This window comes from Penicillium concentricum (genome assembly GCF_028827145.1).
Source record: "Penicillium concentricum strain IBT 3081 chromosome Unknown utg000006l_segment0_segment0, whole genome shotgun sequence".
Taxonomy (NCBI): domain Eukaryota; kingdom Fungi; phylum Ascomycota; class Eurotiomycetes; order Eurotiales; family Aspergillaceae; genus Penicillium; species Penicillium concentricum.
The window spans coordinates 1,440,998-1,458,029 of NW_026622759.1; the positions used below are offsets into that span (position 1 = coordinate 1,440,998).

Here is a 17,032-nt window from a genome sequence, read left to right on the forward strand (position 1 = left end):
GTTTATCAAATGTCCATTGGTTTAGTTCCAGATCAACCATGGTGGGCACGGACATAGGGCATAATGGTGTCCGCTGAATTTATTTGTAGACGAATCAGAATTGTTATGAACTTGTGCTCACCTGCCAAATTAGGAAATGTGGCATGACTGCTATCCCTTCCGGCTGGGGATTTTCTTTTTGCGATTCAACAGAATTCGGGTGGCTAGACACCTAAACATGTGATCATTCGTGTTCAAGGGATATCCACTACCAATCATAAAGCCAAGACACTTGAAAAAAGCTTTTGATACGGGGAACTCCCAACGGAACTAAGCTCAATCGGATAAGTACGAGTGGGTCGTTAAAGGCTTGTCGCGCTTGTAATTTTGAATGAAATTTTTGACTTTCTATAGGTAATATAACGAGCCTTATCGGATTGCTTTTTATTCCAATGCCTTTGTCTTTTGGATCTCTTCTTCTTTGAACCTTGACCCAATTCATACCTTGCATCATGGGTAATAACCAGGTGTTCGCTGTCACCGGTATAGTTCATGCACTGCTTTTTTTTTTGGAACTTCCTACTAACTTGGTTCAAGTGTTTTTCATTTGCTTTCGAGAATGTCTGGAGACAACGGTGGTTGTGTCAGTCCTATTAGCTTTCTTGAAGCAAACGCTCTACGAGACAGATCGCCCGACGTATAAAAAGTTGACTAAACAAGTATGTGACCGGCTCTTACAATTCTATCCAAGTTCGCAGGCTAAATGAAACAGGTCTGGCTGGGATGCGGCTTAGGGTTATTTATTTGTATTGCAGTCGGGGCGGGCATGATTGGTGGTTTCTACGGCCTGGGAACAGACACTTTCTCCAGCACTGAGGATATTTGGGAGGGTGTTCTGGGAATTATTGCAGCAATCATCATCACTATCATGGGCGCTGCTCTTCTGCGCGTGTCTAAGCTCCAAGATAAATGGCGCGTCAAGCTCGCCAAGGCCCTCGAACATGAGCACGACCCTAACGAGACAAAGAAGGGTCGCGTCAAGAGATGGTTGGAGAAATATGCTATGTTTATCCTGCCATTCATCACGGTTCTCCGTGAGGGTCTCGAAGCTGTTGTCTATGTCGGTGGTGTTGGATTAGGTCTTCCTGCTACTTCCTTCCCCTTGGCCGTCTTTTGCGGTCTCTTGGCCGGTTTCGCAGTGGGCTATATTATCTACCGGTATGTCGATTCGATTGCCTTCGAGAAAGGTACAGGGCTAACATACCGACAGAGGTGGACGCCAGACTTCGATGCAGATATTCTTGATTATCTCCACTTGCTTCCTCTACCTCGTTGCCGCCGGTCTTTTCTCGCGTGGTGTCTGGTTCTTGGAAAACAACACCTGGAACCACACTATCGGAGGCGACGCGGCAGAGACTGGCTCTGGCGCTGGATCCTACGACATCCGACAGAGTGTCTGGCACGTCAATTGCTGTAACCCGCTGATCGGAGGTGGCGGCGGTTGGGGTATCTTCAACGCGCTTTTCGGTTGGACCAATTCTGCCGACTATGGTTCCGTACTCGCTTACAACTTATACTGGATCTGTGTCATGGTTGGCTATTCACTGATGTACTACCGTGAGAAGCGCGGAGCTATCCCCGTCATTGATCCGGCTATGAACAGCGTCGCAAGAGCCAAGGCCAGGGCCAGGGCCTTTATTCTGCGCCGTCCCTATGAAGATCCGGTAGCATCCGTGGAGACAACAGTTCCCGTTTCAGAGACAGCAGTTCCCGTTTCGGAGAAGCGTGCAGAGACTGGTGTTTTGGCTCTTTAGATTTAATCGGTCGGGACGGATCTTTCTGTTCCAACGGGGATTACATAGCAAGAGGGGTGAGAGTGGGATGGGTAAGAGGCCGAGGAAAGGCTTCCATGTAAATTGAAAAATGAATTTCAAATGTGAACTGCATTCATTGATACAGTAATCTTACCATGCCAAACCTTATTAAGCTTTCATGCAGGGTCTTGGTTGGTGTTTTAAAAGCGCGGAGTCCGTCCCTCCCCACTCCCCTATATTGTATCCATATTTCCGTGGATTCAAAAGGAAGCCGGAATGTTTTCTCTAAGACAAGGCTTTTCGTCGGGTACAGATAGTCTCAAATGAACGGAGTTCCGGAAATCCGAATTTTCTGATAATCGACTAGCCTGGTCGGGATTTGTTCGGTGAGGGGAAGCATAAGTGCATGAGCCCACAAAGCTACAGGGACCTGGATCCTAGCAAATTCTGAACTGCACTAGTATAACACTAGTATTCCGCATAGACTGTATGTAACTGATTGATGATCTTATCATAATATGGTGGATAGGGATACCTACATGCATACCTGCACACACCTACGGAGTACATACCCACCGGCTCAGTGGGTACGGATACGAGTGAAACTTTGTCAACCAAGGCTGGAAGGTCTAACGCACAGCCCTGGATTAGCTTAGCCACTTGTACACATCAAGCTTTTCACTGACTGCATATCAATTTGATATTTTGTATCCCAACCAATATGACGAATTGACAGCATCCCGACTATCTTCTGTAACTTGTGACCTTACCGATATAAGTTAGTAGTTTATATGATCCTGTGACAATGCTACCTTCTGCTATATGTATGCTGACATCTTAAACGCCGGTGTTCCACAATTAGCGCTACCAAACCTTCTCTGAAAGATAGGAAACAGCGTGGATCATTGGAGGAAATTTTAATCAGATTCGGCATGGCGTTTCCAAGGTTGATCATTTTATCTGATTGATTAGATGAATTTTAACTTTTTCAACGTTGGAAGGTTCCATCGATATCCATGGCAGTGTGCAAGCAAAACTCTTCACGGATTTTAGGTGATTCATAACCCACAATTACCCCCTTGGGATCTATCTCCGTTGTCTTTATCAGATCCCCCCGTAGACCTGAAGAGGAATATGTGCAATGCCCAGACTCGATATTTGCCCAATAGCTGAGGTCATTCCGACCCTACCAGAACGTGATGATAGTAAGCACATACATTACTGGAGAAGTAGGGATTCAGAAAACAATTGAGCAGCCAGTAAACAACTGCTGAATATATAGCAACTATTAATTAACTATTTGTTTTCTTCAGACCTATTCGCAATCTATTTGCAATTAAACACCCGCCGATCATCCGCTAAAAATCCGTCGAACGTCCGCTGAACATCCGTTGAAATCCCGCTGAAGAACCGCTGAAGAACCCTGCAAGACACTGAAAGACTCTGAAGAAACGTCATCAAATGGTTTTGTATGATTATTCAACGCCGGTAAAAAAGAGGCAGTGCTCGTTCAATGCCTTTCTGTAACCCTAGCCCACCTACGTATGTACCCCAGTGATATCCTGGTTATATTTCCTAACTGGGCGTGGGAAGACAGTCCTTGGTACGTTACGATGTAGGCAATGCCCCGTTCTACGTAGTATGAACTGTGAGACACGGAATTGGGCCGAGTGTCCTCACAGGCAGTGGAGTCTCTAGATTATACTCTTGGCACGATTTTCTCCGGTGTAGTTCAAATAAGAGGAAATGAGATTAATAATCGGCTTCCCCGGAGAGGTTGTGTTGATTCTAGAGATTTTACTTTCGAGGTTCTACGTTGAGTCTGTCCGCAACAGTCACGATGAGTGATCTCAAAGCCGCAAAAGATGCTGCAAAGGCTGCTGCGCAGGCTGCATGGAAAAAGCTGCGCCTGGTTAATAACGAATGGAGCAATAAGTACTTTGCCATCGCTATCGGCGCAATTATGGTTCTCTTTGCTGTATATCACTGGTCAAGTGTAATTCACTTTTACTATGGTCGAAGGAGAAATCATCCTACATTGACTCGGAAGTATAGGTATGTTCATTGATAATATGGATCAAGGACAATACTGATCGTCTAAATGTAACAGACAAGCTCGATGTTTTCTTTCTAGCTCAACGATGGGATTAAGGACGGATCGTTCTATTCTATATATCATTTACTGGGCTATCAACTTGATTCTTGCTTTAACAAATGTTGACCTTACGAATATCAATTATGTGAGTTAACCTCGTTCATTCCCTGGTCTTGGTATACGTTTTTACTCACAACTTCCTAGGTTGCTAAACGATTTGGCTGGTGCGTAATATTTTCGATTTCTTCTGCTCCTACGGTCTGGAAACTGATAAGCATCTATAAACAGGATCTCAGTCGCAAACTTGGTGCTTTTGGTCTTCTTGGCCTTGAAGAACACACCTCTCGCGCCCTTGACAGCCACATCCTACGAAAAGCTTCGCCCACTACACAAGGCTGCCGGTTACACTTGCATATTCACAAGTGTCTTACATGGCATAGTGTACCTAGCTGCGTGGGCTAAAAGTGGCGACCTATACGAAATGGAAGAAACAAAGAACTTTGCCGGCGCCATCGCAGGACTTGCCATGGTAATCATTGGCTTTTCAACTATCACATACTTCATGCGAGGGTATTATGAACGTGAGTCCTTCCTTTATATACCTTTATATACTCTATACTTTTCTAGTTTTCTCTTCTAATGTCTACAGTCTTCTATATGCTACACATATTGATGTTCATTTTGATTATGATCACAGTCGGAATGCACCGTCCGAAATTCAAGACCTCGTCGGTGATAATCGTGGTTTTCACTGCCTCGCTTTGGGCCATGGACCGCATCATCCGCGGCGCAAAGATAGTCTGGAACTTTTTCGGAAATTCCCTCACTGTCACAGCTTTGCCTAACAACGCCCTTCGGGTGAAACTCAGCCGTCGCATGCACTGCCGTCCAGGTTCCCATGCATTTTTATGGGTTCCTGCCATCCGCTGGATTGAAAGCCATCCGTTCACCCTAGTATCTTCGAATCCCTCCGAGTTCGTTATTCGAGTGTACGATGGCTTTACCCGGGATTTATATAAAGCTGCCCAGGAGTCACCTGGGAGATCTCTACGCTGTTCTGTGGACGGTGCATATGGTCAAGTCCCTAACTTCAAAGTGTTTGAAAAGGTTGTTCTTGTCGCCGGTGGCAGCGGTGCTAGCTTCACATTTGCTATTGCACTAGACCTGATCGCGACGTCTGACAAGGCAGTGAAGTCGATTGGTTTTATTTGGGTAGTGAGACATCAAGGTTCGTGAAATGTTTACGAGAAAACACTGTTTTTATATGCGCATCAACTAACTCTGTCTCATAGAGAGTCTCGAGTGGTATGCCCAGGAGCTCAAACAACTTCAGTCCCATCCAGAAGTGAATTTGTTCATTCACGTCACCCGTCAGGCTGGCCTGTCCGGCACATCGCCATCCACATCCCCAGGTTCTTCATCAGAAAAAGTATCTGAAAAGAACGATGTAATCCAAACAGACGATTCTCCAGTCTTTTCAACAAATGACCCTGAGAAAGGCGCTGGGCAACAGTCCACGGACAATACATCTTCCATCAACGCGATCTTGCCAGGGCGCCCGGATATTGGCAACTTGATCGCAGCCGCAGCCGCGGCCGCTGGAAGCGACACATTAGATGACCGCATCATTGTTGGTGCTTGTGGTCCCAGCGAGCTTCTGAGTATGACAAGGAAGGCTGTTAACAATGAGTTGCATAATGACGGATTATCGATAACACTATACACCGAGGTAAGCTAATAAGCATCCAAGACAAGGAAGAAACTTGACTAAAACTTTAACGCAGGAATTTGAATGGTGATATAAATGGGCTAGTCTGAAGTATGGTATCTGATAGAGGGAAATGTTGACGAGAGATGATGATGTCGAGATTGGAAGCTATGTATATTTAGAGAGACGGCGACTGTATTTAGCTATTCCTGCTTACTTTTATCGTTATGATACAACTATGATCTTTTTTACGTTCCAACTGGTTCTCGTCTATATGTATATACTCAAAAGCGCCATGGATGTGTAGGTCTTCGTATAACAGAAATCGCCCTAGATATTCTGTCTCGCGCATTATTGTTTTTAGTAAGGAGGATTGTCGAGTCTTTGATGTTTTGCATATGGTGCCTTGATGCGTGCAGTCAGCCCGGCCTTGAGAGGGATCTTCGAGTTGATGGATTTTGTGATTCGGATTTTATTGTTGGGCTGTGCTTTCCGTATTTACTGTTCCTTGCACAGATATATAGTAAAAGAAAAGCTGCATTTTAATCCCAAAAAATGCTTACTCTTTCTGATTCTTGGACTGACCTGCTCGATAGGCTTATTAAACCGATTTTATGCCTATCCCGACCCCGGCCAGATTATGGCCTATTATGGCCGTAGGGCATTGGATAGTTGTGGAGGAGCTTCCGTGGCAATGAACCAGTTAATGATGACACAATTGATGAAGCAATTGATGAAGCAGTTGATAAAAAGGCAGAGAAATGGTGCTGGAGAATGACGCCAACACGCATGCTGGTATCCGCACCCTTTCTCTTTTATCTGACTATGAGAATGATGGATACTCCGAGGTTGAGATTGTCGAGGCCCGCAAGATTGATACAATTGGTAACTATGCTCTACACCACCGCTTAGATCAATCTGGTGGTTAGTTGTTAAGACGAATGTTCTAACCAGGTACGGATGGTATCATCGAGAATGTCAGTGACCGCGTCGGACAACCCCGTCTATCTTTTGATTGATATCGACACCTTGGATCGTGCTTTTAAGTGTCTTTGCTATGAAGATGGGTAGTCAAATACTAACTACCGGAGTGCTTTCCCTCGTCCTAGCTGCTGGTATCCCAGAGAGTAGAAGGTGGTCTACGCGCGAAGTGAGGATGATTATCCGTGACCTTGATGGATGGGAAATATGCTTTTATTTATGCCCATTGTCATTTGAAGGAATTCCAGAATGGACTAAGGATTTGAAATCTTCACGCCAGGTTGTAAACAATGAAATTCGTTTGATTAGATGCTTATCCGTGGATAGGAGTTAGGGTTCGGGTTCTGGCATATGCAATGCAATGCAATGAATTTAGTTATCCCGATGATCGAAAATGAAAGCCATCGCCGATCCTTCAACGGTCTGATGGACCGTTTTTCAAAATCCAACCCAAAGTCAAAAAGACATCTGGCAATTTTGCCCAGGTTTCCGCGCAATTTCCCCGGAGACCTCGGGTCCGGGACTAGGGCCAATTACAGAGTACCTCCGCTCAATTGGTTCAAGAGTTTGGGCATACATACACCTTGTATGAAGTACATCATATACGGAAGAACCCCCATATAACATAGAGACATGAAGCAAATTCCCGAACCTCTGAGCCCGGCTCACGGTCAATTGGAGTGTGGATCCGGGTCCAGAGAACTTCGTGGATTGGTCTGGCTGGCCCGTCTCTGGCACGATTAGACTCCATCTGGGACTGAATGCGCAGTGATCGGCAAAAGGCCATGAGGTCGATTGGGAGGGTCAACAGAAGAAATTGCCTCGGATAGTTCCTTTCAGCTCCCCCAATCTCGATCAAGCTAGAATGCAAACCTGAAACGAACGGGCAAAACGTGCTGGTTCGACCCATTTTGGCTGTTTTAATTTATTTCCGGTGGAGATAAGGAGAATCGAAGTCATCGAACCGTAAGTACAAAGGCACTATTGAACCATGTGCGAGTAATTCGAATGGGGAGACCATATGCGAATAGTACCCCCCTATACAAAGTACCTAACAATAAAGAAAAAGAAAAGAAAAAGTTGAACCTAAGAAATCTTAGACCCTAATGTCGCTGCCCCTGAACCAAATTCTCCTTCGCTTGGAAGATAAAATCACCCTTCATCTTAAAATAAACGCTAAACTATTCTAAGCGGTGCACGGTGTCAATTTCTCCATCTTCCTTTTGCCTCCTTTCTCTTTCGCACGTCACGGGGATTAACAGGTACGTTGGTGTGTTGATGTTTTTCTTATCGGGGAAAAAAAAAAGGGGACGCTAAACTGACACCTCTCTCCACATTCTTTAGACATCTCCCTATTCTGCGCCTCAATGACTACGCCCGCTATCGATTAGCACCTCGAATTCCTTTTTTCATTTCTATTCCACCTGGCGTGGTCCTCTTGGGGAGAGAGAGATGACCGCCTCACCGCCAGCATCGCCCACTGGCGCACCCCCGCGCCCCATCAGTGCAGTGATGCGCACTCCGCGCAGTACAAGTCGTTTAAGTATGAGCAGTAGACAAGGAGGAAGTCGTGCATCGGATGAGGATGGCAAGACTGCAGTTAAAGTTGGTATGTGGATTCAATCCCCCCCCCTTGATGGTTACCCGGTACCTGCAAAGAAACACAACGTCAGCCGGCAATCAAATTCATACTGACTTCGCGCAGCTGTCCGTGTGCGACCACCGCTGAAACCCACTGATCCCGGTTACGAATTGATTCCTCAGCGATTCCAGCAATCCAAAGTCCATGTAACCGTGCCAACTAGTCTGTCTGTTGACGTGTCCGGTGGGCGCAAACTATTTGTGTTTGATCGTGTCTTCCCCGAAACCACCGAACAGGAGGGTGTTTGGGAATATGTCAGTGATAGTGTCGACTCTTTTGTTCAAGGATACAATGTCTCGATTATGGCATATGGCCAGTCCGGCGCGGGAAAGTCGTTCACAATGGGTACTTCGGGTCCCACAGAGCAGAATAACATGCAGGATATGGGTGAGTTTGAAAGATACCTTGTTTACCTCTCAGGGACTAACCGTGAATCTTTGATTTAGGTATCATCCCCCGTGCTGCGCAGACCTTGTTCGATAAATTAGAAGGCCCTTCAAAACATAATCGGAATGGTTCGAACACAACTACTGGCCTCCGAACACCCCAACGATATTCAATGACTTCCGCCTCGAGCTTTGGGAAGTTGCACCAGGAAAAAGAAAAGACCTGGCAACTGAAGGCGACATATGTGGAGGTGCGATTTCATTTTTAAGCTTGCTCGGCCATTGTTCTGACCATTGTCTTGCAGATCTATAATGAGCACCTGAGAGATTTGCTCCTTCCCGAATCGACAATCGCAAACGATCGCAGCAACGTAACGATTCGTGAAGACACCAAGGGTCGCATTCTTCTAACTGGTCTTCACCAAGTCAACATTAATTCATTCGAAGATCTGATCGGTGCCCTGAACTTTGGATCGACCATTCGTCAAACAGACTCCACGGCAATCAACGCCAAATCATCTCGGTCGCATGCCGTCTTCAGCTTGAACCTTGTGCAGCGCAAGTCTTCACCAACCCACGCGACCCCGAGCCCCATAAAGGAGAAGCGCATGTCGATGCCAGTCGACACATTCCACGCCGGGGAATCAGTCACTGTTGATAGCAAACTGCACTTTGTGGATCTGGCGGGCAGTGAACGGCTGAAGAACACTGGCGCCTCTGGAGAACGTGCCAAGGAGGGTATCTCTATTAACGCTGGGTTGGCCGCACTCGGAAAGGTCATCTCACAGCTTTCGTCGCGCCAACAGGGCTCTCACGTCTCCTACCGCGATTCAAAGCTTACCCGACTACTCCAGGATTCACTCGGTGGAAACGCTTTTACATATATGATTGCTTGTGTAACTCCCGCCGAGTTCCACCTGAGCGAGACTTTGAACACAATCTCATATGCGCAGCGGGCCAGAGCCATTCAGAGCAAACCTCACATTCAGCATATCGCAGACGACGGCGACAAGCAGGCTTTGATTGACCGGCTCAAGTCTGAGATATCTTTCTTGCGACTACAGATCCGCAACTCCGAAGGATCCGAGCGACGGGAAGGAGCATCCGCCGAACGAAGCGAACGCAAAAACGAACGTGAAAAACACCTGCAGAATCAGTTGTTGGATGTCCAAGAAAGCTATAATTCTCTCAGCCAGCGTCACGCCAAGCTGATTTCGAATATGGCCAATGAGTCGGAGTCACATGCCACCAACGGCGAAATGAACGACGCTACCTCCGAAATTGGGAAGAACTCAGTTGAGAGAATGCAGCGGTCCAAGTCCTTTGCCGAATCTGTGGAGCAGATGGTTTTGGAGTACGAAAAGACCATTCAAAGCTTGGAGGCCTCACTCTCTGAAACGCGCGCCTCCCTATCTATCACGGAGAGCGATTTACTCGAGCGTGAGACCAAGTGCGCCTATATCGAGACTATGAAGGAACAGCTTCAGACCCGTGTCCAGAAGATGCTGGACCGGGAAGTCAACACTGAGACCTACCTTCACGAATTGGAGTCTAAGCTTGATGGACACTCTACAGGCGAAGAGAAGCATGCTGCCATTGTTGCCGAACTGCGCAAGGAACTGAGCCGGGCCCGCGATAATGAAGCCAGCTGTGAGGAATACATCTCGACCCTCGAAGAACGACTTGCGGAGGGTGATCAGGACATGGAACTTATGCAGCGCGAAGTAATGCGCTTGGAACATGTCATTGAGCGCCAGCGAGGCCTCGGCCAGCTAGACCGCCTACTCGGCGAGCTGGACGAACAAGATCGCGGAGATAGACACAATGGCGCCAACGGCATTGACCACCCACACTATCACCAGACCAGGGGTATGCAGACCTCTCATCGACACACGCCATCTCTGGACGTTCTCAGCGAAGCAGTTGAGACAGCCATTCCGGAATCAGACGAGGACCTTGTCGAGCCGACCGTAGAGGCCGAGCTTGATTCCATTGGAGAATCTGAGCCGGAGACGGGCGAGGACTTGAAGGTTCTGGAAACCGTGACCAGCAAACTGGAGGCACGTCGCACAGAGGCTCTTCGTGAGGAGCCCATCTCCAGTCCCGCCCAGTCCAAATTCGTTGCCGACAAGCTTGAGACTGTCACCCAGGAGCTTTTCGACCTGCGTCTGCAGCACGAGAACACCATTGGAGACTTCGAGAACCTCGAATCCAAGTACGAGCAGGCTATCAAGGCCCTTGAAGAGCTTCGCCAGGATAAACTTGACGAAGCCCGCCACCCGGCACCCAGCGTCCAAAATGAAATTTCGCCAGGTCCGGTGACTTTTTTAGGAAATGGAGGCACTCCGACCTCGAAGGCTGGAGCACAACACTCATTCTCGCAATCACTCTCTTCGGAATTATCCTCGGCCGGGGAGCAATCTACTTTGCGCGCATTGTCTGAGGACGGATCGAAGGCAATTTCATCCGCGCCCTCAACCCCGCAGGTATTGTCGGCCGTTCAAGTGGACACCGAAGAGTCCGAGAGCATGCGCAAGATGCTCGCCGAGCATCAGGAGAGTGCTGAGCTCATGACCCAGAAATATACGGAGTTGCAAGCCGAGCATGAGGAGATTCTTGAATTGGTCGAAAGGCTGAAGGCCGAGGCCCAACGGGCCAAGTCCAGCTCGCCCCCTTCGACACCTGGTTTCAAAATGATCCGCCGCATGACTAGCCAGAACATTCTGTCAGGAGTTGATCGTGCAACCCGAGCCCTTACCGGTCTCCGACTCCTTGCGTCCGAGGAGTTTGCTGAGAAGCCGGACGCTATGCACAACTTCGATTACCACCTGGATCAAACCATGCACGAGTTGCAAAGCCGTATGGAGCGCCTCCAGTCCCTTGAAGCTGAGAACCAGGGTGTGAAGAAAGAAATGGAAATGAAAGCGACCATTATCTCGGGCCTGACCAGAGAGCGGTCGAGTTTGCAGGGTGTTTCGCCTGTGGACATGGCTCTGGTCTCGCAACTGCGCGATCAGGTCGTCTCCCAGGAAAGGCAGATGAACCATCTTCGAGACGCTCATGAATCCCGCCAAAAGGAGCTGTTGACCGAGATTGCTAACTTGAAGGGTCTTCTGAAGTCCCAGGAAAGCGCTACCCGGGCAATGGACGCCGGTGCCGAGGAGCAGGACAAGAAGATCGGTGCTCTGCAGGGAGAGCTCACGGAGTGGCAAGACAAGCACAAGAGTGCTCTGGAGTCCTTGCAGTCCTCGGAGTCGCAGCTCACTTCTACTCTTGCTGAACTGGAGGGTGCTTTGGCTTCGGTCGCCGCTATGCGCTCCGAGCGTGCTGCTGCCGATACCGACTCTACTGAGAAAGAAGCCGCTGCTCGAGAGCTTGAGAGTGGCCGCGCCGAGCAGCAGGACATTGTGGATAGCCTGACGAAGAACATCGAGGATCACAAATCTACTATTGCTGCTCAGCTTGCGACAATTGCCGGTCTGGAAAAGTCGCACTCCGATGCCCGGGACCAACTGGCTTCACAGACCACTGTCGAGGAAGGAGCCAATGCCGGCGCTGTTGACTTGGGCCTTTCTTCTCGGATGGCTGAGCTTGAGCAGGAAATCTCTACCCACAAATCAGCTATCGATTCTCACAATACTGAGCTGAATACCCTCCAGGAATCTCACAAGCGTGAGCTGGTTGAGTTGGAGGAACGGACTAAGGCTGCTGTCCAGGCCGAGTACGATGCTCGTCTCGTCGAGAAGGATGCTGAGCATGAGCAATCCATGGTGATTTTGCAGAAAGATATTACCGAGTCTCGGGATGACTTGGTCAAGCTGCTCAAGGCTGTGTCGACTCTCCTCAACACCGAGGTCTCAGCCGATAACTTGACGGATCAAATCCAAGAAGTTTTGGCCCAGAAGCAGCACTTCTCAGACAAGTATGCTGAGCTTATGGGCACCAATGAAGACCTTCGCAAGCAGCTAGAGGCCAACACGGACTCTGAGAGCCGTCTGGACGAGATGACCAAGAAGAACGACGTCCAGGATGCCAAGGTCAATGAGCTGGCTCTCTTGGTGGCTACGTTGGAGGATACTCTTCGCCAGAAGGATGAACAGGTCAAGAAGAAGGAAGCCCTGGTTGAGGAGATCACGATCGAGAAGCAGAAGAGCGTGCGTCTCGTGGAGGAGCTGGAGGAACAAATTACCAACAGCTTCGATCAGCATCACAACCGTCTGTCCGTCATTCAGCAGGAGCGTGATCAGGCTCTGGAAGACGCCAAAGCCAAGATTGTTATCTACGAAGGCGACATCGAGACTTACCAAGTGCGGATCGAGCAGCTTGAGCTTCAAATCAAGAACACCGGAAACGCCGACGGCTCCCACGACCGCAGCAGCTCTCTCACATCCAATCTCCGCAAGAGCGCTTCCGCTGCCTCTCTTCCCTCGCCTCCACCGGCGATCCCTCTCCCTCCCCTCCCTACTATCGCCTCTCACTCCACTTCGTCCCCGCCCAGCTCTCGACACGCCAGCAAAGAGCTATCCAACGTCCAGCTGGTCGAGGACCAGGAAGCTCGAATCCGAACAATCGAGAAGCACCTGTACGCCGAGAAGCAGCTGACTGCCACCTTGGAAGAGGCCCTCGGCGATCTTGAAGCCCAGAGCACCAAGGTCAAGAGCGACTGCGAGGCCTGGAAGAAGAAGGCCTGGTCATTCGAGGATGAACTGACCTCCCTCCGCAAGGAACGCAGTTCTGCCCGTCTGTCCCTCCAGGCCGTCGAAGAGGAGCGCAGTGCCCGCCGTGAAGCCGAGGCTGCACGCGCCCAGCTCGAAGAGCGCATGCTCGCCCTCAACAAGAAAAAGAAGAAGAGCACCCTCAACTGCTTCTAAGCGTTTTTGACTTTGAATTTGCTTGCGTGCTTGAGCTTTCCCAGCGTCAAAAACAATCGCATTATCGTCTGTCTTTATCGTTTTCTCTGGTTGTACACTTTTTTTAACCTTCTCTGTTACTCTTCTTCTCTTTTTATTTTCTTCGTCCCTTGTTCCATACCCCCTTATTTTATTCGATTCCAATCATCTACTCACCCATTTCCCTGTATTATGAGCTTTCACGTTTTTGTCACTTTCCCCCTGTCGATTCCGTCAATACCTTGTCCTATAGCCCTAACCCGTCCCCATCTTTTCCCACTCCGTTCTTCACATATTCCTTTTTTTTTTCTACTCTCATGAATCCCTCATGACTGGTAGATCCTTTTATCGATTTCTTATTCTCATGCTGAAAATCCTCGATATTGTACATTCCTCGGCTGTTTCGTGTCGAATCGTCATGTTGCAATCGCAGGGGATCTGGTCAGCTCTCAGTCGCTTTTTTCTGCTTGAATTTCATATGGATGATCTTCGCTCGTTCCTATTGAGTTGTTTGTTTCGTACATTCCTGTCAATGCAGTTTGCAATGTCGGCTTATTTCTTATCTCTGAGGTTGTAGAGTAAAAATTTGATAGGTTTGAAATTCACGAGTCTTCTTGAGTATTGACACCGACTTGCGTAGATAGATGTGCCTTTTACTAGGGGGGCCATACAAAAGGTACATATGTAAATGTTGGATTTTAGTACCATAATATTCTTTAAATTCTTATTATAACCTGTGCAGTATAATGATCCTCTCTGTTTAATCCCCACATTCGAGTTTCAGCCTAGGTTTAGGGAGTCGTCTCATAGTGTTATGATTTAGGGCTTAATCCTACCAACGTGCTTGACATACGATATATAGATTATGGGAACCTAGACTTTATGAAAACCTCGGTTTAACGAATATTTTGCTTTGTCTCAAGTGATTCGTTATAATTAGGATATACTGTACATGTATAGAGGCGTCCCTGAAACTTGCTTTTGAAACTTCATCAAAGCATTATCATGCCATTAGAATATTAGTGGTCGGGTAAGTGGTCTATATAGATAGAAGTTCCTAATATAATATGGTCGAGAAAAACCAGTGCTTACACATGTACCTTTTGTATAGTCTGCCCAGTAAAAGGTACACTGTATAACTATGGGTCTGCCTAGTAGAAGCTACTGTCGTATGGGCCCTCGTTTACCAGGGTCTGCAGCAACACTATAGTTGGTGGGCCGTGCGGAGATTTATTTAGACCTGATCGACCGTTTGAGCCGCGTATTTAGACGTAGCGTAACCCGCCCCCGGAAAAGACCCAAAAAGAGAATATAGACACTTTTTACTCTGCAGTAAGAGTCTAGCAGGTTCAAAGGTCTCTTGGTTTTGGCTCGACTTATTATGCCGTCTCAATACAACTGCTTACAGCCGCAACCTCCCCTATCGGCCGACGCCGATATAACTGGTCGTGGGGTATGTTTTGAACTACCTACCTATGTAATCATTATTACGATGAATTAATTCATGCTCAGGTGATTGCAAATTATGTCGCGACCGCCGCGATCGCAGTGCTGCTCATTATCATATATTTCTTCGTGGTTTACGAGCCAGCTCTGGATCCCTTTAGGAAGACAGACCAAGACCCTTTGGATGAGTCGTTTCGTCCCAAACCAATAGACAGGATGATTTTGCGGACTGTGCGGCATATACCTAAGCGGTTGATGGGCGCTCGCAAGGTCAATATCAATGCTCGAGTTGAGAATGGCTTTATTGAGGTACAGATACCCTTTGGTTTGAGCTGAAACCGACTCAACTGATATACTACAGTGCATCCTTGCAATGAGTGATCTCCAGGTTGTAACTGGAATTTCGATACTCATAAGTGGATATGCGCAACTTCCACAGGGCCTTTCATCCTTCCACTGGATGGTTATCGTCGACCTGGCCTGGTTTTCCTGTCTTACTCATTTGGCTTGCCTAACACTTCTCCGCAACCATCTGTACAATCATTCGCTTCAGCGCATATGGAGGCTGCTCTGTATGGCTATTCTTATCATACTGCTTACCGTGGCGCTCTCATTCACAGGAGGGTATGATTGGACTGCCTTCGAAGAATGGGGCTGGAAAAGTCAGGTGGCACTGAATATGATTGATCCCGCGATGTGCCATTTGAGCCCCAACTCAAGGTCAAGCATGGCATACTACGGTATGATTTTCTCGATACTGCTGATAGTATTCGGGTTTGTGGTCCGTATAATCAAGCTACATAAGACCATCTCTGTCGAGGTTTGGGAAAAAGCTACAGCTAAGCTTAGCATGCAAGTCAGCCATTTATCAAGCACTACTTTTGCTTGGTGCTGCTTGAATAGCTCCCCCAAGAGCCTGAAACGTACCCTTATCTACCGTCCTCTGCTGACGACCCTTTTGGTGGCACGTCTATTCCTAGATGGGTGGTCCTCGATGTTTTTCGAAGTGAGTGTACCTCAATTGTGTAATCATGTTTCTCTTTTATCTGACAGTGAACAAGGTGTGGTGGCTAATATTCAGCTTTATTTGGGGTACCATCCGTTTATTCGGAGTACTGGCCGCCATTCAGGCGACCGTGTATCTGGATCACCCAACACACGGGACGTCAAGACCTTACAAAGTGGCGCAGGACTCCGATGAGAGGGATAGTGACTGGGAGTTTGGACAGGTTGTGGCGCTTGTCTTACTACTTGCACCTCTGATCACAATCATTAAATACTTCAATCACGGTACTCCCTACACGTTCAATGCTCCAAAGTTTTGACATGAAGAGTTACTGACGGGATATTATTAGATGGTAAACAGGCCCCCGACTCCCCCGAGGTAGTCACAGGCTGCAGTGATGATACTACTTGCATATTATCATCTCATTCTGCGTCTCAATCGATTTGTCTGACTATTCCTCCTTTCACGCATGAAACCTCTAGTCAGCCAGATAACTCCAACAGCAGCAAGTGGGATGATCATACCCAAACTCTCGGCGCAGCAATAATCTATTTCATGCTCATGTGCGCTTTCATCTTGATAACACTCAGCATGACTCGCGGCACAGGCAACCCTCTAAAGTACTGGAAGGAACTATACCTACCTGTCGTCATCGCATTAATTGGCCTTTGGGGGGTGGTTTTGTTTTCATTGACTATTGAATTAGATCTTTCCTATATGCCTTTATGGGCTCAACGACTCATCCACCTGGTCAATATTCTGTTTTTTCTATCTAGTGCGACTAGCTCCCCTTTTCGAGGGGATCCACTTGGCTATTTCTTGTTCTTGATATCCGCCGTTGTATTTTACATCTTGTATGCTGTCTTCTATCGGATTCTGGAATCGATCTCTTCGAGAACAAGTGGGTAATTCGTGCTTCATACTGCTTTTTTGAACCACGTGGATCAAACATTCCTTAACATTCTCTTTGACCGCTTTGCGCCAAAGACTATATTCCTAAGGGCTAGAATCTCTTCTAAGTCCCTATCCACTCAACCTAGACATTTAGATAACCGCTCGTCGTCATTCTATTATTCTAGGATCTCT

General features: G+C 47.7%; 5 protein-coding genes across 5 annotated transcripts; all 5 read left to right on the forward strand.

The window, feature by feature from the left end:
* Window positions 1-491: 491 nt before the first annotated feature.
* Window positions 492-1,793, forward strand: N7517_010734 (FTR1 family protein; the record flags this gene model as incomplete). Its single annotated transcript, XM_056728457.1, has 4 exons — window positions 492-522; window positions 577-698; window positions 752-1,197; window positions 1,250-1,793. The coding sequence occupies 4 exons, from the start codon at window positions 492-494 to the stop codon at window positions 1,791-1,793; spliced, it is 1,143 nt and encodes a 380-aa protein (XP_056574272.1).
* A 1,840-nt stretch (window positions 1,794-3,633) lies between these two features.
* N7517_010735 (ferric reductase family protein) lies at window positions 3,634-5,687 on the forward strand (the record flags this gene model as incomplete). Its single annotated transcript, XM_056728458.1, has 7 exons — window positions 3,634-3,848; window positions 3,904-4,033; window positions 4,093-4,112; window positions 4,177-4,469; window positions 4,538-5,116; window positions 5,181-5,617; window positions 5,673-5,687. The coding sequence occupies 7 exons, from the start codon at window positions 3,634-3,636 to the stop codon at window positions 5,685-5,687; spliced, it is 1,689 nt and encodes a 562-aa protein (XP_056574273.1).
* A 670-nt stretch (window positions 5,688-6,357) lies between these two features.
* Window positions 6,358-6,615, forward strand: N7517_010736 (agmatinase 1; the record flags this gene model as incomplete). Its single annotated transcript, XM_056728459.1, has 2 exons — window positions 6,358-6,520; window positions 6,551-6,615. The coding sequence occupies 2 exons, from the start codon at window positions 6,358-6,360 to the stop codon at window positions 6,613-6,615; spliced, it is 228 nt and encodes a 75-aa protein (XP_056574274.1).
* A 1,414-nt stretch (window positions 6,616-8,029) lies between these two features.
* N7517_010737 (uncharacterized protein) lies at window positions 8,030-13,476 on the forward strand (the record flags this gene model as incomplete). The annotated part of the gene is made up of 4 exons (XM_056728460.1): window positions 8,030-8,186; window positions 8,283-8,606; window positions 8,666-8,856; window positions 8,911-13,476. 4 exons carry the CDS (start codon window positions 8,030-8,032, stop codon window positions 13,474-13,476), a joined length of 5,238 nt encoding a protein of 1,745 aa, XP_056574275.1.
* Window positions 13,477-14,875: 1,399 nt separating this feature from the next.
* N7517_010738 (uncharacterized protein) lies at window positions 14,876-16,855 on the forward strand (the record flags this gene model as incomplete). Its single annotated transcript, XM_056728461.1, is given in 5 exon segments — window positions 14,876-14,947; window positions 15,007-15,249; window positions 15,302-15,946; window positions 16,002-16,258; window positions 16,273-16,855. 5 exon segments carry the CDS (start codon window positions 14,876-14,878, stop codon window positions 16,853-16,855), a joined length of 1,800 nt encoding a protein of 599 aa, XP_056574276.1.
* Between the last annotated feature and the right edge of the window lie 177 nt (window positions 16,856-17,032).